Source organism: Polyodon spathula, chromosome 12 (genome assembly GCF_017654505.1).
Source record: "Polyodon spathula isolate WHYD16114869_AA chromosome 12, ASM1765450v1, whole genome shotgun sequence".
Lineage (NCBI taxonomy): Eukaryota > Metazoa > Chordata > Actinopteri > Acipenseriformes > Polyodontidae > Polyodon > Polyodon spathula.
In genome coordinates, this window is record NC_054545.1 from 16,930,190 (window position 1) to 16,956,026 (window position 25,837).

At 39.5% G+C, this 25,837-nt stretch overlaps 1 protein-coding gene across 1 annotated transcript; it reads left to right on the top strand.

Annotated features, from left to right (window-relative positions):
* Positions 1-150: 150 nt before the first annotated feature.
* Positions 151-22,376, top strand: LOC121324820 (protein farnesyltransferase subunit beta-like). The gene is made up of 12 exons (XM_041267022.1): positions 151-354; positions 1,365-1,429; positions 11,390-11,462; positions 11,616-11,707; positions 12,273-12,419; positions 13,557-13,640; positions 15,528-15,614; positions 16,701-16,830; positions 17,927-18,059; positions 18,411-18,522; positions 19,226-19,340; positions 21,761-22,376. The coding sequence occupies exons 1-12, from the start codon at positions 256-258 to the stop codon at positions 21,878-21,880; spliced, it is 1,257 nt and encodes a 418-aa protein (XP_041122956.1). The 5' UTR covers positions 151-255; the 3' UTR covers positions 21,881-22,376.
* Positions 22,377-25,837: the final 3,461 nt, after the last annotated feature.

Genomic DNA, 25,837 nt, shown 5'->3' on the forward strand with positions numbered 1-25,837 from the left:
AGTACAGTCGTTGTTTATCAACCTCTAGAGAGCGCAGCATCTCAATATTGAGAGATACAAATGTTTGAAACAGTCGCCTTTAAAAAACGCGTTTCACAGTACAGCGAGTACCGAAGCAATCCCTGCTGAGGTGCCGTAGGACGGATTTTCTTTGGATCCGCCCAACCCGCAGGAAACCCAGCGATAGGTGGTTCAGAGGAGAATTCATATTAAAACTGGATTTTCGTTATTTTTTGTTAACTTTTTTGTGTTGTTATGGAGGAACCACTTTCAATTCTGCGCTGTCTTGGGGAATGTCATAGCGCGGAACTGTTTAATGAGGACAATGTGAAGACGGTTACTTCAATCGAACAGGTGATATCTGTATAATAAACATGCTATGAACAGGCAACGTTTATGTATATGGACCTAGACATGATGCTGACAGGGTTGTGAAGTTGAAAAACGTAAACATTTGCATTTGCAAAGCGCGGAGCAGTCTTGAATTGAATCTTACCTAGATATATCCAGTGCTGGATAGTTTCATCAGAACTAGCGATTAATACAGTACCATACGAGTGGTAATCACAGATTAGCTAACTGCTCAACCTTATTGTCTGTAGGTTCTGCCAAGGACATAAGAACCGTTAAGACTGGCATGTTAAACAGCAGTGTGTGAAAAAAACAAAACAAAATAAAACAACAAAAAAAAGGCTTCGACTTGTTAATCATTTACATTGGATAATTGGTGGTTTAAAAATACAGTACCGGTCTGGGTGTACATCTAAAGTTTGCAAGACCACAATACAAGCAGTTAGATCATTCTAAGAGACTTGCATGCTTCGTTTTACCACTGTGTACCCAATAGCTGATATAGCACAGTGGATGTATAAAAAACAGCTTTTCATATTCTGTACCTTGATCAGACGTTTCTGATTATTTTGTTCACTTTTTCACACACACACACCAAGGCACAACATTTTTTCCCCTTGAATAAGTTTTAACAAAATATTTCGTACAGTTAATTATCCTCATGTACAGTAACTCCCAATAAAGTCTACATTGTAAAATGCATTCAAAATGGCTTTTTTCTTATCAGCTACAAATGGATCTGTATACTACACAATACGACTAGTTTGCTGTTTGCCATTCATGGTTAAGTTCATGATTTTGTTGCCAGTTGACATTTATTTTCATTATGGAGTCTTTTGTGTGTGCTTGTCTTTGATCATTTACTGTGGGACCCACATAAAATAAGATTAGCCTATACCTCCTCTTAGACTTTTTGTATCAGAATTGTAAACTAGATATTAATCAAAGTATAATTTTTTTTACTTTAACGCTGGTCCAATGTCCTAATATAAAATCATCTTTGTGTTAAACAGAGAAAAGTTGAAGACAGTGTACAAGAGGTATTCAGTGCTTACAAGATAAATCACAGATTGTCACAGTAAGTATTACTTTTCTGCAGTTTACTTCAGATTTTTAACCTGTTTTTAAGCGAGTTCAAGTAAGAGCAGTTAACTTATAGTAAAAATATTTGTTTATATGGGTAAAGTCCATTAAAAGCACATCGTATGTATGACACATGGATAAGAACAATTTCAACTAAGAGCAGTTACCAAAAATGTGAATACGGATACCATAAGAGTAAAATTACAGTACAACAAGAAGTAAAGTACAAGATCCAGCAAATAGTTATAATTAAGAGCAGTAGTACAATACGGTGAGGTATGGAGCAGTTCAGTGTGAGTAAAAGAGTAAAATTACAGTACAACAAGAAGTAAAGTACAAGATCCAAGAAATAGTTATAATTAAGAGCAGTAGTAGAATACGGTGAGGTATGGAGCAGTTCAGTGTGAGTACAAGCTTATGCTAGTAATGGCCCATTTGGTTGCCGTATAGTCGAGTTGTGAGGTTTACAGATGCTGTCTGAACTGGTGTGTCTTCAGGAGGCGCCGGAAGGTGGTCAGGGACTGAGCAGTCCTGATATCCGTGGGTAGGTGGTTCCACCATTGAGGGGCAGGGGTGGAAAAGGAGCGGGCTCTGGAAGCGGGGGAGCTGAGGTGGGGGGTACAGCTAATCTGCTGCTAGTGGTTGAGGAGCAGAGGGGGTGAGAAGGGGGTGTAGGGAGAAATAATAAAGGAGGGAGCAGAAAGGTTGAGAGTTTCGAATTGTGTGTGTGTATTAGTGTATACTAGAAGTGGAAAAAGAAGTAATATAATAATATGTTTAGTTTGCTGCAGCTATATAGCTGACTGAATAATATCAGAAATTTTTAAAGACTTAAGACTTCAGTATGACTGTGCTGATTAAACATGGGCCATGTCTAAACACAATAGCAATTTGTTGTACAGTCTTTTCAAAGCTGTATTCACAGCTATATTGGGGAGCACTATGAGTTTATATAGCTCAAGAGACATCCCTTGGAACAGCCCTGGTCTATAGCACTTTTTTTTAAATTTTTTTATTCATTGTTACTAACCTGATTTTGAAGTTGCATAACTAACCACCTACATCAGTTCCTCATCACAAGTTTATTGTTTTCAAAATATTCTGCATAACCATTAATGGTAGTATAGCCTTTAAAAACGTATTAAGCAAATGAGTGCACTGAATTTGTGTAGCCAAAGTCTCACCTTCCTTTGTTCGATATTCTCTATTCTAGATTTAGGATTGATATGATCATTTGAAGAATTGTTTCATACAATAGATTACGAGTAAATGGTAATTTTCAGAAATCCGTGACTAAACATTGCACTGACACTTTATGCAGAGCCAGCCTAATTCAAATTGTCATGTTGTTCTATATTCTCGCAGTTATTAATTTAAAATGCTGTAATCTTGAGTTAGCCCGTGTTAATAAAGTCACACCACAGACCACACTGCTCAATTGTCAGCAGTGTTAGTACATTACGTTCTGTTTAGGGGAGCTGGGGGTATGTGGGCAAGTCGGTTAGTCAGTACGTTTACATGACAAAGCGTTTTCTGAAAACTAAATCAGAATACTGATTTTCTTAAAACGCCACTTTTCTGTGTTTGCGTGATTAACGAAAGAAAATCTAATTAGAATTCAACTGTATACATGGATTTAAGTTTTCGGAAAATGCAGGATATTTTCGCATGCAAAGTACTGCAGTAGCCTAAGTACGATTTGAAATGACCGGACATTTCAGCGACAGACCGGAGACCAATCCAATAACTCAGTTTTATTGAAGTGTCATGTCTTAAATTCAGAGATTACTATACTATACCTCTTTTCAGATTCCACACAATGTGCAATCAGCCTTTCCAACAGCTCATTGTGGTCTATATTACCAGTTTCTTTTGCAGACATTAGTGCGAATCATCACGTCATTTTAAAACTGGAAAACATTTACTGCTTCACTATGGCCTATTAACAAATGCATATGAACTTTAACAAATGTATTACTTTATCCCTAACTAGACAAATGGATGCATACAGACTGACTACAGATTATTATTATTTTCTGTTTCCTAAAACCACGTGCAGGAAAAAAGGGTCAAAGTTTGCACATGCGCAGTATGCTATTTCAATAATGTAATAACCCGAGATCCAAGATGCAAGAGTATAACTTTAATCACAGTGTCTTTATTAGAACAATCTCTGTTGAAACCTACACATTAGTGTTTTCTAAGGACTTCCTCGACCCCCCCGGTATCCTAGGTAGAGGGTAAGTATGTAGCGCGCTACTGACCTCTAGTGGCATAACGTGAACTGCATTATATACATACACATTCACATTACTACATCCTCCCCCCCTTAAGATTTCAGCTTCTCTAAAATTTGGAAACAGTTTAAACACAGTTATAAACAAAATGTAACACTAATACACTAGATGTCTCTGAACTATTGCTGTAACAACAACTACACACAATAGTCCATCCTTAACTGTACATAAACATTTAATTTCAAACTTTTTTGTAATTTTTTTATTTACAAGTCAAAGTCCTTCAGGTAACCAGGCTTTTTGACAGTTCTTTGGGAACGACGCACAGCTTGTGCCATGCTTTGATTGTCCCTGCCCACCTCTGGGGAACTCCCAGTTTGTTCCTCTGGTTTCAAAGCAAGCTGCTCTGAGACAGTGTCCGCATTGTTTGGAACAAGTTCATCTGGCATGGTTACTCTAGCTGGTGGTTGTAGAACCTCTGCAGGTGTGTCCTGCACAGTATCCTCTGACCCAGTGGTGTTGTCCTGTTGTCTAGACAGGATCTGATCTATGTGTCTGCGTACTATTCTGCCATCTCCCAGCATTACCTTGAAAGATACAGGACCAGTCACTGTTACAATGACTCCTGGTATCCACTTGGGACCGTAACTGAAGTTTCTTGTCATCACAGAGTCTCCGTCTCCAAAACTCCACCCCTTTGTGTGCTTGTCGTGGTGTTCCTTTTGTTTATTCTGCTTAAATTCCACTTTTCTCTTTAAATCGGGATGCACTAAATCAAGCGTAGACCAAAGTTTCCTCCCTAGTAACATCTCTGCTGGGGAGAGTCCTGTGGTAGTTTGAGGTGTTAACCTTTAGCTGAATAGTACCCTTGACACTTTAGTTGACATGCTTCCTTCTCCCGCTTTCTTCATCATCGTCTTGAATATTTGAACGGCTCGTTCTGCGAGACCGTTGGAAGACGCATGAAACGGGGCTGATGTAACATGGACAATGCCATTTTTGTTCATGAATTCCTTGAACTCTGAGCTGACAAAACAGGTGCCGTTATCAGAAACTACCATTTCTGGTAATCCCTGATTGCTAAAACTTTTTCGCAAACAGTCAATTGTAACAGCTGATGTTGCTGAAGTTACCGGGTAAACATCCATCCATTTGGAATGAGCATCTATGAGTATCAAAAACATCTGCCCCATAAATGGTCCTGCATAATCTAGGTGTAATCGCTTCCAGGGTCTGTCTGGCCACTCCCAGGGATGTAGCGGGGCTGTGGCTGGTGCTTTCCGGTGTTCCTGACACTTGCTACATGCCTTTACCCGTGTCTCTATCTCCTCATCTAGTTTGGGCCACCAGAAATAACTTCTGGCCAGAACCTTCATGCGCGAAACCCCTGGATGGCACTGATGCAGCTGTTCCAACACAGCCTGTCGTCCTCGCTGTGGGATGATGACACGTGCCCCCCACAAGACACAACCATCTTGCACACTCAATTCTGTCTTCCTAGCAGAATAAGGTGTAAAATCTGTTCCTTCCCCCTGCTGTGGCCACCCCCTTAAAATGTACTCTCTCACCCTAGACAGTATGGAATCTTTACCTGTCCACACTCTCACCTCCTCTGCGGTCACCATCGCTATGTCTTCCATCATCAGCACCCTGTCTTCCAGACCTGTGGATTGGGAAGTGTCCGGCAGTGGCACACGACTCAAGGCGTCTGCGTTGCCATGGTCCTTACTGGCCTTGTAGACTATCACGTACTCATACGCCCGCAGTGTCACAGCCCACCTCTGGATCCTCGGTGACACCATCTGTGGCACAGCCTTCATTTCGTTGAAGAGTGAAAGAAGCGGTTTATGATCTGTGCATATGGTGAACTTTCTACCATAGAGATACTTGTGAAACCGTTGCACCCCGAAAATCACAGCCAGTCCCTCTTTATCAAGCTGAGAGTAGTTTCGTTCAGCTGATGTGAGTGTTCTTGACATAAAACCTATGGGTCTCTCCCACCCATCCGGCATGAGGTGTGAAAGTACTGCGCCTATCCCGTAGGGGGAGACGTCATAGGACAGAATCGGCTCTTTCTAACTGTCGTAATGCACAAGTATATCTGGATTGCATTAGCTTTTTAGATTTCTCAAAAGCAGCCTCCTGCTCTTTTTTCCATTGCCATTTTGTGTCTTTTCTCAACAATTTGTGCCGTGGAGCCAACAGTGTTGACAGGTTAGGTAAAAACCTGTTATAATAGTTCAGTAGTCCTAAATAAGCCTTAAGCTCTGTTATGTTGGTAGGTGCAGGTGCATTTTGGATAGCTTGTACCTTGTTCTTAAGTGGGTGTAGTCCTGTGGCATCTACTTTGTGACCCAGAAACTCAGCCTCACTTCCCAGAAAGGTACACTTACTTCTCTTTAGCCGTAGGCCTGCCTCCTCCACTCTCTGAAGTACCTCGCTTAGCATCTGCAGGTGCTCCTGATCATTCTTGCCCGTCACCATGATGTCGTCCAGGTAAATGGCTACATGGGGAATTCCCTGCAGCAAACCCTCCATAATTCTCTGAAAGATAGCTGGACTGGATGAAACCCCAAATGGAAGACGGTTTACAGTAAATAACCCTTTGTGTGTGTTTATAGTTACATACTTTTTTGATTCCTCATCCAATATTACCTGTTGATAAGCATGACTCATGTCCAATTTGCTGAATTTTGCCCCTCCTGAGAGCTTCAATTCTGGGAATGGGATACTGTTCCAGTTTGGATACCCGATTTACATTAAGTTTGTAATCTCCGCAAATCCTCACAGAGTTATCAGGCTTTAGCACTGGGACTATGGGAGCTGCCCACTCAGAGAATTTCACTGGTTCAATTATTTTGTCTCTCAAAAGGCGGTCCAGCTCAGCCTCCACCTTCGGTTTCATAGCATAAGGCACAGTTCTTGGCTTAAAGAACCTTGGTGTTGCCTCTTTGTCAACATATATTTTAGCCGGTGGGCCTTGCAATGTCCCCAGTTCCTCTTTGAATACATTCTCATGTTTCTTCAACACATCCTGGAGTGTTGTTTTGTCTCTACCTGCCTGGTTTTTAGTGCCCCAGTTTAATTCCAACTCCTTAATCCAACCGTGGCCCAGTAGGTTTGGTCCTTTGCTAGATACTACTACTACTACTGGCAGCTGTTTAACAGTCTCTCTGTACTGTACAGTTAAGTTTGCACTCTTTCGCCTGTATAGGTTCTGAGATGCAGGGAACATGTCATTAGCTCAGGTACTTTTGCCCCATTCCTTAGTTTGGAGTACTCTGTTTCATTCATAATTGTAACACTGGACCCCGTGTCAACCTCAAATTGCACATCCGACTTGTTCACTTTTAACTGTAATGTGATAGGCGCTGCCTTGGGAATGCTTGTCTCTGTTACATTATTCATAATGAACACGTCTTCACCGTAACTTGCATCTGTTTCAGGATTTTCACTAATGTGATGAGCCCCATGTTTTTTTTTTCCCACTTTTCCCTGCTTTTGTTTTCCTCCCCTCTAGGTTTGGTTTTCTCCACAGGTGAGTTCGCCCTGCACGCTTTCCTGACAAGGGGACCAGCGATGCTGGCAGTACTAACAGTTGAAAACCTTGGTTTTAGTTCCTGTTAATGAGGTGTTTTTTTTTTTTTTTTTTTTTTCACTTTACTAGATTGCTGCATGTAAATGTCAGGTTCACTTATTAGGAAAGCAGTATCACTTATTTGCTAATTTACAAAAAACGTAAATAAAGTTTAAAAGATTAGTCTGTGCTTTACCAGGGGCTCACTTGGCAGCAATTTCTGGGTTTCTTTGTAACCAATAAAAGATCAGCTTTCTAGACTTCCGCAGTCCAGTTTTCAGAAACTTGCCTGGCTCAGTTGAAATATATCGGAGTGTTTCCCTAGCAACAGAGCAAACATAGAGAAAATAAATAACTAAAAACTATTGTCCAACTGGAAAAGTGTAATGGCAAAACTTGTTGTCCCTCACACAAATCTTATTTATACCACAACACAACTGTCAGTCTCCGTTTGAACGAGGCCCTGGACTGAATGCCAGGCAGAGGGTGTTCATCAGGATAGAGGTCTTCCCTCTGTCTCGCTCTCAGAGCTGTGAGGGGAAGCTCAACAGGTAGTATTTTAGAGGAATCACATACAGTATGCTGTATGGCTGATATTCACACTAGTTTATAACGGAATCGTCTTATGTGATAGTTTCCTGAGCACATTTCACAAACGTCATTCTTGTATGTTCAATGCCTGTACTAGGCAGCTAGTTGCAGATGAAGAAATTCCTAGATTTCCCTAAGTGTCTGTTTGTATCATTTGTGGCTAGATGCCGTTGCAACTGCTTTGTGCGCATGAACCTTGACCAGCATGGGTAGGTTTCAGACATGGTCCAGAAACTCTAATGTGTTTATGTTTATTTTATTGTAGCCCAGGGTTGACTCTTGAGTTATAGCAGCTCAGGAACATCAAACAAATCAGTTCCAACAATCCTTCCCTACACAATAATCAAAGATGAACAACATCTAACAACAACAACAACACCTGCAGCAATACATCAGTGACAGTGACAACTAACATCTTATATTTTGGACTTGGCATTGTGAGCAAGGCATGCAAATGAGGGAGTACCAGCCATGTGATTTAAATCGTGAGACCGTGAAAGACAGTGTTTGTGAAAACAAAATTAAATCTCTGTAGCAACTTAGCTACCCTGTGGTGCCACTATCTTAATGTACTGTTTGATCTTTGGTCAAAGGAGTGGTTTTTGGAAAGTTAGTCAGATGAAAGAAGTGTTGTGCAACTGTCATTTTCTACTACGCTGGCTGAGTCACAGTAAATTAAGTGTGTGGGTAATGGGATGCTGCAGAAATCTGTGACTAAACATTGCACTGGCAGTTTATGAAGAGCCAACCTAATTCAAATTGACATGTTGTTCTATATCCTAGCAGATACTAATTAAAATGCTCTAATCTTGAGTGAGCCCGTGTTAATAAAGTCACACCACAGACCACACTGCTCAACTGTCAGCAACGTGGCAAGGCACTCGTGCGTGAAAACATTAAACTGTTTTGTGCTTTCATTTGGCATCTTAAACAGCTTCTAAAAGGTCTCCTGCATTTTACTATCTGTGTCTTTGTGTCCCTTTACTTTTACTATTTTAAATAAATGGCCTATTAAAGTCATCAATTAAATTGGACAGTCACTAATTTGCCTATTTTGACAATTTTCCAAGATCTTCAGGTTTGATTTTTTTTATATAAAATGTGGGTTCTGTAGGATACAAGCAGATATCCAGAAGTTGATTTGCCACCAGTGGATTTATGCTTTGACCTTGCGTCGGTGAAAACACAGCACCCTGCATTATATTTGTATAACATAGTTAAATAAGTTGAATTAAACAGTATACCTAATGTGATCTGAAACAAAGAAACAAATAAATTTTACTGAATTCATTAAAAGATTCCTGCAAACTGAGTAGAATACAGATACACATTTAACACGCACATTAATAAGATGACAATTCAGTCCTACCTCCTGGTGGACGCAGTGTTGCGCAAACACATTCCTTACAGGTGACCAACACCCTTCATCTTCTAGAACCCCCTGAGTCTACAGCACCCATACCATACCGCTGCACCTTCTCATCCCTACACATCAAAACCATCAATCTGCTGTCTGCATTTAACAAAGCATCTGCCCAAACAAGCTCTGTGCCTTTTGCAGCCTTGAGTTTGAAATATCTGCATATCCCCAATTAAAGTATAGAAAAAACAAGCATCAACATGAAGGTGTTCAACACAAAAGACAAGGGGACGAGCGATGCTGGCAGTACTAACAGTTGAAAACCTTGGTTTTAGTTCCTGTTAATGAGGTTAATATTTCCTTCACCACCTTGCTGCAAAATGCAGTGCCGTGAAAAAGTATTTGCCCCCTGACTGATTTTCTGCATTTTTGGACATTTTTCACATTGAATTTGGTCAGATCTTTTTGTGGGTTGTAGTAGTATACAGAGGGAGCCTGAGAGAAAAAATAACACCAAAGTTTTGTCCTGCTTTCATTTGTTTGGTGTGCAAGGTAATCAAACATGCAGTCTTCAGGTATGAAAAAGGTATTGCTCCCCTAGTTAACGCAACCCAATTAAAGGGATAATTAGGGTCAGCTGTTTGAATACTTTGGTTAACAATCTGGACTGATTTGGGCCAGCCCTGCCCAATATAAATCTGACTAAATTTGGCCCTTACCATCAGAGTGAAGTTGTCAGCACACAGGTTCTAGCGGCACATCATGCCACGATTAAAAGAAATTCCTGAAAACCTCTGGAAAAAAGGTGTTGATGCCTATCAGTCTGGAAAGGGTTACAAAGCCATTTCTAAGGATCTGGAATTCCACCAAACCACAGTCAAAGTTTGGCACAGTAGTGAATTTTCCCAGGAGTGGCCGTCCTGCCAAAATCTCTTCAAGAGCAAGGCATAAAATCGTCCAGGAAGTCACAAAGAACCTTAGAACAACATCCGGGGATCTGCAGGCCTCTCTAACCTCGGCTAAGGTCAGTGTTCATGACTCCACCTTCAGAAAGGCACTGGGCAAAAATAGGTTTCATGGCAGAGTAGCAAGGCGGAAACCACTGCTCACTAAGAAGAACATGAATGCTCATCTCAGGTTTGCCAAAAAGCACCTGGATGATCCTCAAGAGTTTTGGAACAATGTTCTATGGACAAATGAGTCAAAAGTGGAACTTTTTGGCCAACATGGGCCCTGTTATGTCTGGCGAAAACCAAACACTGCGTTCCACAGTAAGAACCTCATACCAACGGTCAAGAATGGTGGTGGTAGTGTCATGATTTGGGGATGCTTTGCTGCGTCAGGACCTGGATGACTTGCCATCACTGAACCATGAATTCTGCTTTGTATCAGAAAATTCTACAGGAGAATGTCAGGCCATCCGTCTGTGAGCTGAAGCTGAAGCGTAGTTGGGTCATGCAGCAAGACAATGATCCGAAACGAAAAAGCAAGTCTGCATCAGAATGGTTGAAGAACAAGAAATTTAATATTTTGGAATGGCCTAATCAAAGTCCAGCCCTAAACCCCATTGAGATGTTGTGGCAGGACCTGAAACGAGCAGTTTATGCTCAAACCCACAAATGTCACTGAGTTGAAGCAGTTCTGCATGAAGGAGTTGGCCGAAATTCCTCCACGGCGCTGATCAAGAGACTGATCAATAACTACAGGAATACTTTTTCACAGCACTGTATGTATGTGTACAAATAAGCAGGGGATAGTGATGATATTGCCTATGGGCAGCTAACAAGACTGTGTTTTTTTTTTTTTTTAAACCTCATACTAGACAGCCTGTCTTTTCTACTAAGCACAGAACATGTTCATCATGAACAGTTGGTCAACAAAGCTTATATAAAGTGTTTCATGAAACACTGTGTAGTACAGCATGACTAACTGTTAACTTGCGCAATTCAGCTGTAACAATTGTCAGATCCTAGACATGAATCTAAAATTCCCTGTGCATGCAAACCCGCAAACCTTTGGGATTGGAATTCAAACTCTGTGACATTGATTCCAATGCAGTCAGTTCCTCATGCAAATAAGTGAATGTTCTCTGAAGTGTAGATAAATAGTTCTGTGTCTAACAAATTCAAAAGTAATGTGCATTGGTCAGATTTATCTTCAAGCTTCTTCAGCTCCTTGTCTTTCTTTCAGACCCAGTCTGCAACGGGAGCAGCATTACATCTATTTAAAGAGGGGTTTACGGCACCTTTCTGATGCCTATGAGGTACGTTGTCTCGCTTATCTTTCAAATCATTTTTCTTAAGACGTTCGTGTATTATTAAAACACTTTTTTTTACATGGCTTCTTCCAAATGAAACTACATTTCCAGTAACACTTTTACCAAGCTGGAACATCTGGTTCTGTGTCTCTTTGTCAGTGTCTTGATGCAAGCAGGCCCTGGCTTTGCTATTGGATCCTACACAGCCTGGAGCTCCTGGATGAACAAGTCCCTTCATCTGTAGCATTGGAGTAAGTGGGGATGAAAAACACTATGCTGCTTAAAAAGTGGCTGATATTTTTTTATTTTTATGAAAGGGTCATTGATAGTGTTTTAGTACTGTGTAGGTGTGTCAAGTTTAAACGGACACACGATTCAGTGTGGGTTAGTGCTACTGAACTCTATTTTCTTTTGAATGGTAATTGTTTCTGCAGATGCCTTTTTGAATTTGCATAATAAAAGTCTAAGGTTTCGACCTGATCAATTTATACCCTGTCAGGGTAAGCCACAGCTGGATTTTGTTTTTTACAAGCACTGGGAAATTATCCTGCATTGCATCAATCACTTACAGTCAAAAGTGTACAGTTGAAAAGAGGTTATGATGAGGTTGTATAATGTACTGGTGAAACTGCATTATTGGGACCAATTTTCTACAGTGAGCAAATTGCCCTTTGCTGAGATATAGCCCACTGTGTTCAATCCTGGTCACGACATACTATTGTTTAGGAATGCCAAATAAAGCCCTAGTTCTGTGGCTTTTAACAAAGAAGTCTGGTTTCAAGAGAAATGAAATCCTGTTGTCGCTTTGTTTCCCAGTGTGTGTAAATTCCTGGCCCGATGTCAGAGTCCCAGGGGCGGGTTTGCAGGGGGCCCTGGCCAGCATCCGCACCTTGCTCCCACTTACGCAGCCGTCAACGCGCTCTGCATCATCGGCACAGAGGAGGCATACAATGTGATCGACAGGTACGCAGGCTCTTCACACATAGCGTTTAAGTAATATGAGACACACAAGGGAGCCCCTTCTAATGATCTAAACCAGGGAAGGGCAACTCATAGATATAATTCATGATAAAAGTGTTTTAAAGATCTGATCCACTGTTTAATCAGTTCAGTTTAGTAATTAAAGACGTGGTTGGAACAGATACCTGGACTGGAGGTGCTGAGGTCGCCCACCCCTGATCTAAACAGCAACCAATGTAAGCACTCTGTGTAAATGCTGTGGAAAGAGGTGGTGGTATTCAGATGCTCCATTATTTATACCAGTGGTCCTCAAAGCTGTGCCTCTGAGGAAATTTGTGTCCGTAAAACCAGAGTGCTGAGCATCTGACAGAATCTGGAATACTGAACTAGCAGTAAATTAGCTTAAGTTATTACAATCTACTGCTACTCTGTCTGAATCTCTGTTTGTGCCAGTTCAAAAATCTGCTTGTTAACATTGTTTTATTTCACATTCAGCTTACCTGGACTGAGATTCATTTTGCTTGACATTTAGTGGCCCCTGACGTAGGCCCTCCTACTCATGGTCAGGAATTCTGGAATGTCCTAAACTGTGAAGACACTTATATATAGATATATATAGATATATATATATATATATATATATATATATCGATATATATATGTATAAATAAAATTAGAGAGAGAGAGAGAGGAGAGAGAGAGAGAGAGAGAGAGAGGAGAGAGAGAGAGAGAGAGAGAGAGAGGAGAGAGAGAGAGAGAGAGAGAGAGAGAGAGAGAGAGAGAGAGAGAGAGAGAGAGAGAGAGAGAGAGAGAGAGAGAGAGAGAGAGAGAGAGAGAGAGAGAGAGAGAGCAAGTAGATTATAATAGTAATCATTTTATAATGATGAGGAATCTTTTTTTTTTTTTTTTTTTTTATATAAATATGTCCTTTAATATATTGCGACGCTTTAATAAGTCACTATTTAAGACTAAATTGTTATTTATGGGTTTTGACTTCTTATTAATAATTGTATAATTGTGTTAAAACTAATAAGGGCTTTCTGATTGCTTCATCATAAATGATTCAAATGTTTAAGTATACCTTACAGTACAGTGCAGTTTTAAAAAATTTATTTTAAAAGTGTTTTCCTGTTTTCATAGGCAAAAACTGCTAGAGTTCTTGTATTTACTGAAACAGCCTGATGGATCGTTCATCATGCACGTGGGAGGTGAAGTGGATGTCAGGTGTGTTTGTTCACTATTCGTATTGTTTACAGCACTCATCTGAGCTCAGTTTGGTGCCAGCTGCTAAATGAGAGGCATTTGTTGCCTACTTGTTCAATAAATCATATGATTTAATGAATGAACCATCTTACAAGTGTAGCGGAACTCCAAATATAATTTACTCCCAGTGAGATATTTATTCTTTGTTTTACCTTCCAAAACTGTTCTGCAGTGGTGACTGCCCACGATATTTGCTAAAATGAACAAATGGCTGCCTTATTGCACTGGGAGTAAATGAGTAACATTTTTTTGTAACATTGCATTTTTGGAAGTCTTGCAGAATTTGAGGGGAAGGTTATCTATTCAGTGTTACTGGGATACAAGGGATCTGATTGATGTTAAATGGGCAATAAATGTGCCACCCCAGGTTTTTGTTATTCGTAGAAAATGTATAATTAGGTGCAGCTGCAATTATGAGACGGTTTGCTTGTTAAAATCATATGCATATATTTTGAAGGGTGCATGATTATCTGTTCAGGGGTGCCAAGATATTTAGCAAGGTCTGAGTGGGTTAAAAAGGACAACAACTGACCCCCAGCACCACAAAACCCAGGTATAACAAGACGCACATTTGTTTTTGCACAATCTGGTTACAGAAATATTCGTAACTAGCTGAATTCTTCATTTGGCAGAGTCCTTGAAGTCCGCTAGACAGCTAATACAAGGTTAGGGCAGTGATGTAACACGCTTGGTGCTCTGCCTCAACAGCTCTGTAGCCTAGTGCTACAGACGAAGCTGACATTTGAACTTTGGCCTCCCTGTGCTGCTGAACAAGAGCAGACACTAGCATGCACTGGCTTCTGGAAAACCCATGGCTGCACCAGTCTTGGAGACAACTGTGCTTTTCATCCTGTGAGAGAAACCTCTTTTGTCTAAGGCAGCTTGTCATGAACTGGCTGCATTCAGCTGCAGGGGTTACATTTGTACAACAACAGTGCTGAACTGCATTCAATACACTGTTCAGTTGCCCCTATCCTATTTTGGGAGTAAATTAGATTATATTTTATTATATATCACAGGATTTTTTAAGGGTGGTATCGTGTGCATTTTTGGCATGTAATGCCCTGCTGCATATATAAATATATTATGAGTCACGTAACTACAAAAGAATGCTGTATTTAAAGAAATCCTTTTAAAAGCTAAGAAAACCGGTTTTGGTTTTATCTATTTTGGATATGTGCTGCCATAGCAGTTCTTGACTGAAGTCCCCAGAAGAAGAATCAAGATAAACGTAAAAAAAAAAAATAAAAAAAAATCTAACTCAAATTGGCTGTTTCCATTTTCCTGTTGTTATTTATTTTACCAGTACGGTAGAGGAACAGTATGTTTTTACTGATAGGAACCAAAGAGGTAGCATGGGAGTGGGAGAACTACCACATCACCAGCACAGAACTCATTGGTTTGATACCTACTCAGTCATATGCATTGTTTGTAGATCGTTGTACATGAAAGTCTATAACATTTATGAATAATACTAATGTTTTTTTATTAACGTTGTAAAGGTTTCAACGGTAAACTAAAATAGAAATCTTGAACTTATAGTATTTCACAAAGTATTTAACCAAAAATGTACTGTTTAACTGGATTGTTGTATTGATTTTTTAAAAACATTTTTGAAAAAGTTTAAGCATTTGCAGTATCTTGATGTGCTGTAAACCACTGTAATTGAATATTTTATGTGGAAATCTATTTAAATGTGAAAAACAAATGAAATCAAGTTCATGTCTGATAGTTTAAATGGTAAACAGCTGTTTACACAGTTTAATGTATTAAACGTAGATTTACAAAAAAGAAAAGCTGTATCTTTAAAACTGTACTGTGTGTTTTAAACCTGTCTTCTTTGTATAGAAGTGCTTATTGTGCCGCTTCGGTGGCATCCCTGACAAACATCATCACACCCTCTCTGTTTGAGGGAACCCCCATTTGGATTACAAGGTAAGAGGCATCAGCAACACAATATATGACTCAGCATTTTGAGACTCAATCTCTCCCTCAGGACGTTCCTGGAAACGGAGATGCTCGTAATATAAGCAGGATAAGAGAGTTCTGCAGGTGTTCTGAATTTCTGGTGCTGACTCAGTACCAGCATTATGTATTTAACCCATTACTGTTAAACACTCTTTAGTGCTGAATTTAGAAATATGAAAAGAAACTTAAGTTCAATGACCAAGCCAGAGTGATGCCAAAGATCAGTAGCATTATATCCATTATGTGATTTTTAGGAGGAGTAATGTCAAAGGCAACTGTAAAACTAAAGTTGGCAAGTTTCCTTAATATGCTGCTGCATGGTGGGGAAATAAGGTGCTGCTTATGTAGTGGGGGTCCCATGAAGCCTCATGGTAAAGCATGGAATCGACCCAACTGGGAATCAAAGGGATTTTTGTTTTAACATGCAGTCTGTTTGTTGAATTTAGGTACTTTGAGTTTCTGAAAACTTATTTATTAAGCAGTTATGCCTATATTAATATAAAGAGCGTATTTAAACCTAGAGATCAGCCACAATAAGTATTAGTGCCACTGTATGCTGGTGTCCTAATTTGTCCTTGTTTCTTCCCAAGAAAAAAGAACCAATGTGTTACCGAAGTGTTTTGTATCTACAAAGTCTTTGATGTATTTAGAAACCCAATATTGCCTCATGGCTGCTAACTTCTCTTTTGCTTGTGCTTCTGACAGTGCTGGGTGACCAGCAAGCAGTTGGGAACTGTGAATCAAAGGGATTTTTTATTTTTTTTATTTTTTAAAACATATGGTTTGTTTCCAAATTAACTTAGTTCTGTTCTTTTGAACACAAACCGGTGGAAAATTCAGAAATGTTGGTTCACGCTTCAGTGTCAGAGAACTCCATTCACTTAAAAGTAGCCCCCCTTTGTTTCGTTAGTTCATTTTCAACTAATTTTGCTTTCAGACGGCAATAAAACAGCATTTGTAAATTGTCACCTTCCTTAAAAGACTGGCCTCCCCTCCTCCTGCTAGCGTGATTGTTCAGCTCTGTACAGTGATGTCACTGTTCTTGCTCTCCAGGTGTCAGAACTGGGAAGGGGGTATTGGTGGTGTACCTGGACTAGAGGCTCACGGTGGTTATACTTTCTGCGGAATGGCTGCCATGGTGATCCTTCAAAAGGAGCACATGCTGGACCTCAAATCCTTGTTAGTAAGTCATGTTTCTGTACCACACAAAGGAAATGAAAGTGCAATGACTACAAAGTGCTCTGAATCAACCAGTTTATTCATGATATACTGGAACACAGAATTGGGGTTTTTACTATTGCACCTTCTATGTTTAAATAGCTATGAAAACTGCTATTTGGAAATTGCAGGCTAATTTGCAAATTAAATGAAGTTCTTGGCAGTGAATACATGTTGCGGAGAAACAATTAAAAAAAAAATGTAGGGGCACTTTTATATTCAGGAACTAGAGTTTAAAATGTCTAGTTTGTTCAAAACAACAACAGAAAACGGAAAACTACCCAACCCAAGCAACATTACCTGTCGGTGCAGAATACATTTTAAGTGGGTAAGAGCTGCTGTTTGTTTAATTTTAAAACAGGTTTACTTTGCTTATTAAGACCTGTCATGTCATGCTTGCACCCTAGATAATGGCTGTCATGTCTACTTGAAAGGCAGCAGGACTTGACAGAGGTTGAAGACACTGTTTTTTTCAGTCAGTCTTACTAAAACAACATAGGGAATCAATTTGCATGCAGGAAGTTCATTAGACATTTAATCTGCACAGTCCCATTAAAAACACTGCACCAAAAAGCACTCCCTAAACCAGTAGCGTATGCTGTTGCACCGCGAGACAGTACAGCAGCCACATATACGAAATTTCCTATCAAGAAAAGAAAAATGTTACATTTTACGCCTGCGTTTTCAACCTTTACTCTAAAAATCTGGACTCGGGAGAAAGCCCCTAATATCAGGTGATACCGATTTTTATTAGGGCGTCTGGTCACCCTAGTGTACTGTGTGTTGAAATTAGGTACTTTGATTTTTTTCAAAGCCTTATTTTTTAAGCAGTTGTGCCTATAGTAATATAAAGAGCGTTGGCTATTTAAACCTACAGATCGGTCTGAATAAGTATTGGTGCCACTGTATGCTGGTGTCCTAATTTGTCCTTGTTTCTTCCCAAGAAAAAAAGGAGCAATTTGTTACCTGAAGTGGTTTGTACCCTCAAAAGTCCTTGTTGTATGTAGAAACCCAGCATTACCTGATGGATGCTAACTTCCTTTGCTTGTGCCTCGTGACAGCGCTGGGTAACCAGCAGGCAGATGCGATTTGAAGGAGGGTTTCAGGGCCGCTGCAACAAGCTGGTCGATGGCTGTTACTCATTCTGGCAAGCTGGACTGCTTCCCCTCCTGCACAGAGCCCTGCATACCCAAGGTATGGGTACTGCAAGAGTTTAATGCACTGCTCCGTTGTTATCTCACCATTCGATAATTCACAAATTCAGCTGAAGCACCGTAAGGCCACGGTGACGGTACATTTTACTATGTACTGAACTTACCAGTAACTGGAAAAGGGGTCTTTCTTTTTGCTTGCAATAGATTTATCATTATCAAATGGCATATAAAACTGGTGCTATTGAAAAGAAAGTACCACAAGTCTAGCTTCATAGTGTATGTAATACGTTTTTGTAACAAATTTCAGTCGAGTCTAACGAAGAAATATGTCTTCTTTCATACCTGTGCTAGTGCTTATTTGTGAATGTCTAACAACAGTGTGTTGTTACAGGGAGTCCCAGCCTCAGCATGACGAACTGGATGTTTCATCAGCAGGCTCTACAGGAGTACATCCTTCTCTGCTGTCAGAACCCATCTGGAGGGCTCCTGGATAAGCCTGGCAAGTGAGTGATTGACAGCTTTGATATTTGATATGTGATTGGCATGCTCCTCACCATTTGAACCATTACACTGTGTAACAAATTTTTTTTTTTTTTTTTTTTTCCTGGGTAGTAAGTGTTATTTCCTAAGTGCTTATGCCTCAAAAGTATAGAAAATGGCTATTATTCCCCACAAACTTTGCTTTTGTGACCAGGACAGTGATATTTCAAAATATCACTATTTCCAATGGGAAAATGGGCAAATGTGTGTCTTTTCGTTCACATAAAGTCAGAAAAAAACAACATATGAATCCAAATTAACATGTATTTATACTAAAGTAATACAAAGATGACTACAAAAGATTTAGAAGTGAGTAGTTTTTCGAGATTTACAATTATACTGTAAACAATTGTACTGTAACAGGCTGTAAATGGGCACCAGGGTGATTTAATCAATCTCTACTCCAAACAACATCTTGACGATAATTACCTAACACTTTGCGATGCTGCCTTCATACTCAGCACACCGCTTCAGTTTCTAAACGGGATTGATGAAGATGATGTTACAGTACTCTTTACCACACATTCGACTATCAGAATGACCTGTATGTACAGTAAATCTAATCTACTTTATATTGTATTTACAGCCGTAAATAATAAGTGACTAACATTTTAGCCCAGTGGTATGTATTGCTCTAAGCATTTGCTTTTAATTTCCTTTTTTTAGATCCAGAGACTTTTATCATACCTGCTACTGTCTAAGCGGACTTTCTATAGCACAGCATTTTGGGAGCTGGGAGATCCATCACGAAGTGATCCTGGGCAAAGAGGAAAACCGCTTGGTGAGTTTCCTGAGAAATATAAATACTGTCAACAGGATTACATTAAGCGATCCTGATGTTGCATAAAGTGACACTAACAAAGCAGACTGTACAGTAGTAAATTAGGGTCATTCCATCCCAAGTGAGAGAATGAGAGTACTGGCATGTGGGCTTGTAGTTGTACAACTAATGCAGGTTGGTGTACATTAGAAATGGGGAGCGCTGTCTAGTGGGGATTAGACCTTTCCTTCCCTCTTTGTTAATGATGCATCTGCTGAACCATTTCATTTACACCATTGTTGAATCCCTCAAGTTGAACCTAATTAAACTTTACACCAATGATATTTTCCAGTTGTGTCATCACCCATCTCCCCTACTGGGAAAGCTAGGAAAAGAATCCGGCTTGGGATGGTTTTAGTTTCCGGCTTCATAATGCATAAGAAAACAGCTTGTTACCTTGTTTCCTAATGGGAGTTAGTTTGAATTGTAAGGTCTTATTTTGTCCCACTTTTTATAGCTCACTTTTCTCCTAGAAGGAAACATGATATAATGAAACTGATTGTGTCACGAGTAGAGATCCTTCCTAGCTTTGCAAAATGCAAAAGGTTTCATTGTTACTCAAGAAAATCAAATTCTTTTTTTAGACTATGACCTTTTTGGACTCTAGGGAAGCAGCAGCCATAATATACTTTATATCCTCTACATTGTCCAACTACTGTATTTAATTTAGTGATAGCTTGGGTTTTAAACTGTTCTACAAAAAAAAAAAAATCACACAATTGCATAGACTGCATTCCTTTTTTGGCAATGTATTACATGGAATAGGTACAGCACCATCTAGTGTCAGCAGGCAGTAGAAACAGCTCCATTCATGATTCTTCTACATTATGAACTAAAATGTGTATTTCTCAGTGTTGCATAGAAGTTCTCAAAAGCAACACACCTACAAAACTTAATATATTCAGTGGAGAAAGTGGAGATTATTTTTATTTATTTATTTTTAATAGATTACACACAAGCATGTGGGAGTCCAACCGGACCGTCATCAACGTGCATATGAAACAGAGCAAAATACCACTGTGAACAAATGAATGAACACATTGTGTCAAGTACCCATTATAGCTAATGCATGTGAATCTAAAGAACATCACACACATGATGTTGTCGCCAGTAATACATCAATACGTGAATACTTTTTTTATAAGAAACATGTTTGTGAACCTCTGTTTATTAGTTTAAAGGGTAATTGCATTGGCTTTTTCACATTCTTTTGTTATATTACAAGCGGTCCAGAGAAATTGCCTGAGAAGGATTAATGGGAGACTCTGAAACAGACAGCCACTTCCCAAGGATGCTACTGCTTCTTGAGGAAGCCTGCACCCTGCGGAAAATTCAGTTTGTATTGTCAAGATATAATTGCAGCACCCGCACTGCATCACTTAGTAATGGAAAGATAAGCATATGTGCTAATTAGGGTTCAAAGCATACGGGCAGAAAAAAAAAGCCAGGATCCGCTGTATTTAAAAAGGGTTATTGTGAATAAACAGAATATGGGGAAGTAGAAAAAAAGGTTTTGCTCCAACGAACAAGTCCATACACTAGTGAAAAGAATAAAATGATTCACAGCAATTACTGGTGTTTGGCATGGTGCATTGTAAAGGATTTTTCTCCTTCAGTTATACAGAGCCATAATCAACACTCACTCAATAATCAATGAGATTGTTGATCTCATCACACAAAATTGGGATTTAAAAAAATATATATTATAATAAAGTTGACTAATTGGCCACATACTGCAGTGCTGTATTATTCCTGACCGTGCCGCCTTATGCTCTATGATGTGTGGTTCTGCGATTGGCAATTGTATAAATCTCAAACTTTTCTGCAATATCAAGACAACCAGTTATCCACTTGTGATAAAACTTGGTATGGACATTCATTAACACATGTTCTTTAGAGTTTATGAATTTTGGGTACGGGGATACACTTATTAGTATTATATAATTTTTTTCAATAGAAAAATATGATAGTTCAAAGTTGTTGATATCTTTATGTATACATTGATTATTTTTAATGAAGAATTGTCGCATGTAGCACTGAAATCAAAGCTGCTGTTGTAATGTTACCTCTACAAGCTGGCCATTGAAATATGAAAAAAAAAATACCACACATGCAGTATAAAAGAACAAAAGACAAGCTCGGCCTTTCTTAACACATTAGTGTCCCCGATTTGAAGGGAATTTAATTTAACAGGATAGAATTGTTATTCCATGCATTTATAACTCTAGAGCACTTGGTACCACTGGTGATCACATCAAAACTGGTTTGCTTGGGATTTTAAATTGGCGGATAGTGCCAGCGATCTGATGTATCAAGCCTTGGTAATCTAGGGTAATTTCATTTGTCAATGAAAATCTGTTTAATCTTTTTCCTCTCAACAGACCCCAACTCACCCAGTATACAACATCTGTCCTGACAAAGTAGCACAAGCCGTACAGCACTTTCATCAGATGGCTGTCCCTGGGAAGAGTGGAGCAAAGTCCCAGACTCCTAACCTCTAATACTTTCTTCAGAAAAAACTTTGGGTAACATTCTAGGTTTAGGTAATTTTATAGGTAATGCTCTGGTTTATCATACTTGTCTGCATGGACATATGAAGCTGTGAAATCCTTGTTTCTGCAAGGCCAGCTGACTTGTGGTACTAGGAAGTGAAAATGCATGTGGAAGTTTGTGAACACAATCTGAGTGGTGAGACTAGTTGTATAAAGGTCTTGGTGCCTGAATTAACAAAACCAGTGCAGGAGTTCATTGGGAGTCTGGTTCGGATTTTTTTTTTTGCTAATGAAAGGTTAATGCATTCAGTATGGTATTCCAGGACAAGGTGATTAAAAACAAAAATGTTATTTTGAATGGCTTTGTGTGAAGGGCAAGAAATGTGTAGTGCCACTTGAAGCCTCCACAGTGAATGAATGTGGTGGGTATTGTCTGTATCCTCTACCTATGCTGTTACCCAGAAGTATTGCAGCAAGAATTTTTTTTTTTTTTTTTTTTTTTTTTTTTTTTTAAAAGCCTGTAGGATCATGTCAGAATTTTAACTAGATTTTTTGAGTTAATAAATGTTTGAAAGCTTACTATTGTCTTCTGTATTCGTTCGTTATTCCTTGCTTGCCAACAGTACGAGGCCCAGCAGCATCAATTGACTTTGAGGTAATTCCTTTCAGACAACTAGTGTCAAAATCGGCAGGAAGAGCCAAAAATGAAACCCGTCTAATCCAACCCCTATGCAAACCGGTATTCTGTATAATTTCGCATGATTTGTGGATCACGACCCAAATCCCTATTGATATGAATAGTGCGACACCCTCTACGAACTGGAACCTGTGTATTCCGACAACCAGCACGATTTTCAGCCTCTTCTGTGTACAGTCTATGTAAATAGGACTGTGCAATCCAGCACCGGACTGTTTAAACAGAAGAAAGGCGTTGTGTATATATTCACATGCCCTGCCAGTGCCATTCTGACTTGTTCAGGTGCTGAACAGCATCTAAATGTGTCAACATCCACACAATGAGCTCTCACTGGGGGGGAAAATGTGCTTATCAAAAAAGCAAAAAAATATATATAATATAGACACACACACACAGCGTACCAGTCAAAAGTTTGAGTACACTTGCTGGAAACTAGGTTTTTTTCATAACTGACAATGTTTTACGTCGTATACGTTTCTGTAAATACTTGAAAATGAAAACACATGTTACAATATACAAAACAAAACATAAGGAGTATCAAAGCAATGTTGAAGAAAATTGAAAATTGTCTCTAAATCTTGGATTCCTTAAAATAGCCACCCTTTGCCTTAATAGCCTCACAAACACGAGGCATTCGATTTCAGCAGGAAATCACCCGACATGTCTTCTGCAGCAATTCCCAGAGATGTAGGGCACTTGTGGGTAGCTTTGCTTTGACTCTTCTGTCCAGTTCGTCCCATACAAGTTCTATGGGATTGAGGTCTGGAGACTGGGCAGGCCAGGTCATTAGATTGACACTTTCCTTCTTCGCCAGATAGTTCTTGCACAACTTTGAGGTGTGTGTTGGGTCATTATCTTGCTGAAGAATGAAGGACTGCCCAACTAGCCCTAATCCTGATGGAATGGCATGCCTCTGAAGTTTGCTATGATAGCCATGCTGGTTGAGCTTGCCATGGACTTGGTAAAGATCACCAACTCTGTCACCAGCAAAGCAACCCCAGACCATGACACTGCCTCCTCCATGCTTGACAGTGGGTGCCACACATTCACAACTCATGCACTCACCCTCTCTGCGTCTTACAAATACTCGGCGGTTGGACCCAAATATTTCAAATTTTGACTCATCGGTCCATAAGAGCCCTGCTAGCCCTGCCCATTATAAATCTGACTAACTTTGGTTCTAGAGGCACATCATTCCACGATTAAAAGAAATTCCTGAAGACCTCTGGAAAAAAGTTGTTGATGCCTATCAGTCTGGAAAGGGTTACAAAGCCATTTCTAAGGCTCTGGGGCTCCACCAAACCAGTCACAGCCATATTGTCCAAATGGAGAAAGTTTGGGACAGTAGTGAATCTTCCCGGGAGTGGTCGTCCTGCCAAAATCTCTCCAAGAGTAAGGCGTAAAATCTTCCAGGAAGTCACAAAGAACCCTAGAACAACATCCAGGGATCTGCAGGCTTCTCTCACCTCGGCTAAAGTCAGTGTTCATGACTCCACCATCAGAAAGACACTGGGCAAAAATGTTTTTCATGGCAGAGTAGTAAGGCCCTGTTATGTCTGACAAAAACAAAACACTGCATTCCACAGTAAGAACCTCATACCAGTGGTCAAGCATGGTGGTGGTAGTGTCATGATTTGGGGATGCTTTGCTGTATCAGGACCTGGACGACTTGCCCTCATTGATAGAACCATAAATTCTGCTTTTTATCAGAGAATTTTACAGGGGAATGTCAGGCCATCTGTCCATAAGCTGAAGCGCAGCTTGGTCATGCAGCAAGACAGTGATCCAAAACAAACAAGCAAGTCTACATCAGAATAGATGAAGAACAAGAAATTTCAAGTTTTGGAATGGCCTAGTCCAGACCTAAACCCCATTGAGATGTGACAGGACCTGAAACAAGCAGTTTATGCTCGAAAACCCACAAATGTCACAGAGTTGAAGCAGTTCTGCATGAAGGAGTGGGCAAAAATTCCTCCACACGCTGTAAGACTGATCAATAACTACAGGAAGCGTTTGGTTGCGGTTATTGCTGCTAAAGGTGGCATAACCAGTTATTGAGACTAAGGGGTGATTACTTTTTCACACGAGGGCACTGGGTGTTGCATAACTTTCTTTAATAAATATCAACATTGTGTTATTTGTTCACCCAGGGTCCCTTTTCTCCAATTAGATTTTGGTTGAAGATCTGATAACATTCAGTGTCAAAAATATGCAAAAATGCAGAAAATCAGACCGGGCAAATACTTTTTCACGGCACTGTATATAAAAATGTTTTTTTTTTTTTTTCAGTGATCTGTAATCCAGCACAATTGTCCGGTCCTAACTGATGCCAGATTGGACAAGTCTTACTGTATGGTTGTTTCAGCTCTAGTGGAACCATCATAGGGTATATTTGTAGCAATGAACTTCTCTATTGCCACATTCTTCATGTTTATTAAATCCACTTATATAATGGGCTAAATTTTTCCTACTTTGCACACATTTAACCACATCTGAACTTTAGTCACCATTTGTTTAGCACTATGAGAAATTTAATGTGGCAGTAGTCAAGAACACTTCTGCAAGTACACCCTACGGAACTTTCCTTAAAAGGTAAAAGTTCTATTGTAAATATTTAATTTTTGGACAATACTCAGTGAAAGTTCCAGTCTCTAGATTGTTATTTATTGCATGCCTACTTGTCGTGATTGAATACTACCACACAAGCTATACAGTATTTCATTTTAAAAATGTGTTTTCTATTAATGCAGATGTGCAAGATAATGGTACTTGTGCATAGACTAAATACCATAATGCCATAAATATTTCAGAGCTTTTATACATATGACAAGAAAAAAGCAAACACTTTTGGCACAAATATAAAATTCCACTAACAATACAAACTTTGTATATTGCAACAGGTCGCCAACATTTCTGGCACAAAACAGTTTTTTTGGATGCGATTCACAAATACTTATGGCTTTACATTATCATATAAAAATATTGCACCTTCATGCTTGTTTTCCAGAATGATTAAGTTTACCTTGCACTAAAAATGTAGTCAATAGAAACCACTGTTTTTTGTCCTTGTTCATAACATATTTGCCGTTCAGCATGGTTCGAGTCCTCGTTCAAATGCAGACCATTGATGCATATCTGTCTCACTCTAAATGGTGAATTTCTACCAATATTCTCAGAACTAAAGCCTTTTACAAGACTCGTTCACCAAGCCACCTGGAATTATTGGATTATTCCGAAACTATTTTATACAAAATATTAAACCTACAGAT

Coding starts and splice junctions, on each gene's coding strand:
- LOC121324820 (XM_041267022.1), top strand. CDS start 256: ATGGAGGAACCACTTTCAATTCTGCGCTGTCTTGGGGAATGTCATAGC. Junction 1,430..11,389: donor ATAAATCACAGATTGTCACA/GTAAGTATTACT, acceptor TCTTTCTTTCAG/ACCCAGTCTGCAACGGGAGC. Junction 16,831..17,926: donor TGGACCTCAAATCCTTGTTA/GTAAGTCATGTT, acceptor GCCTCGTGACAG/CGCTGGGTAACCAGCAGGCA.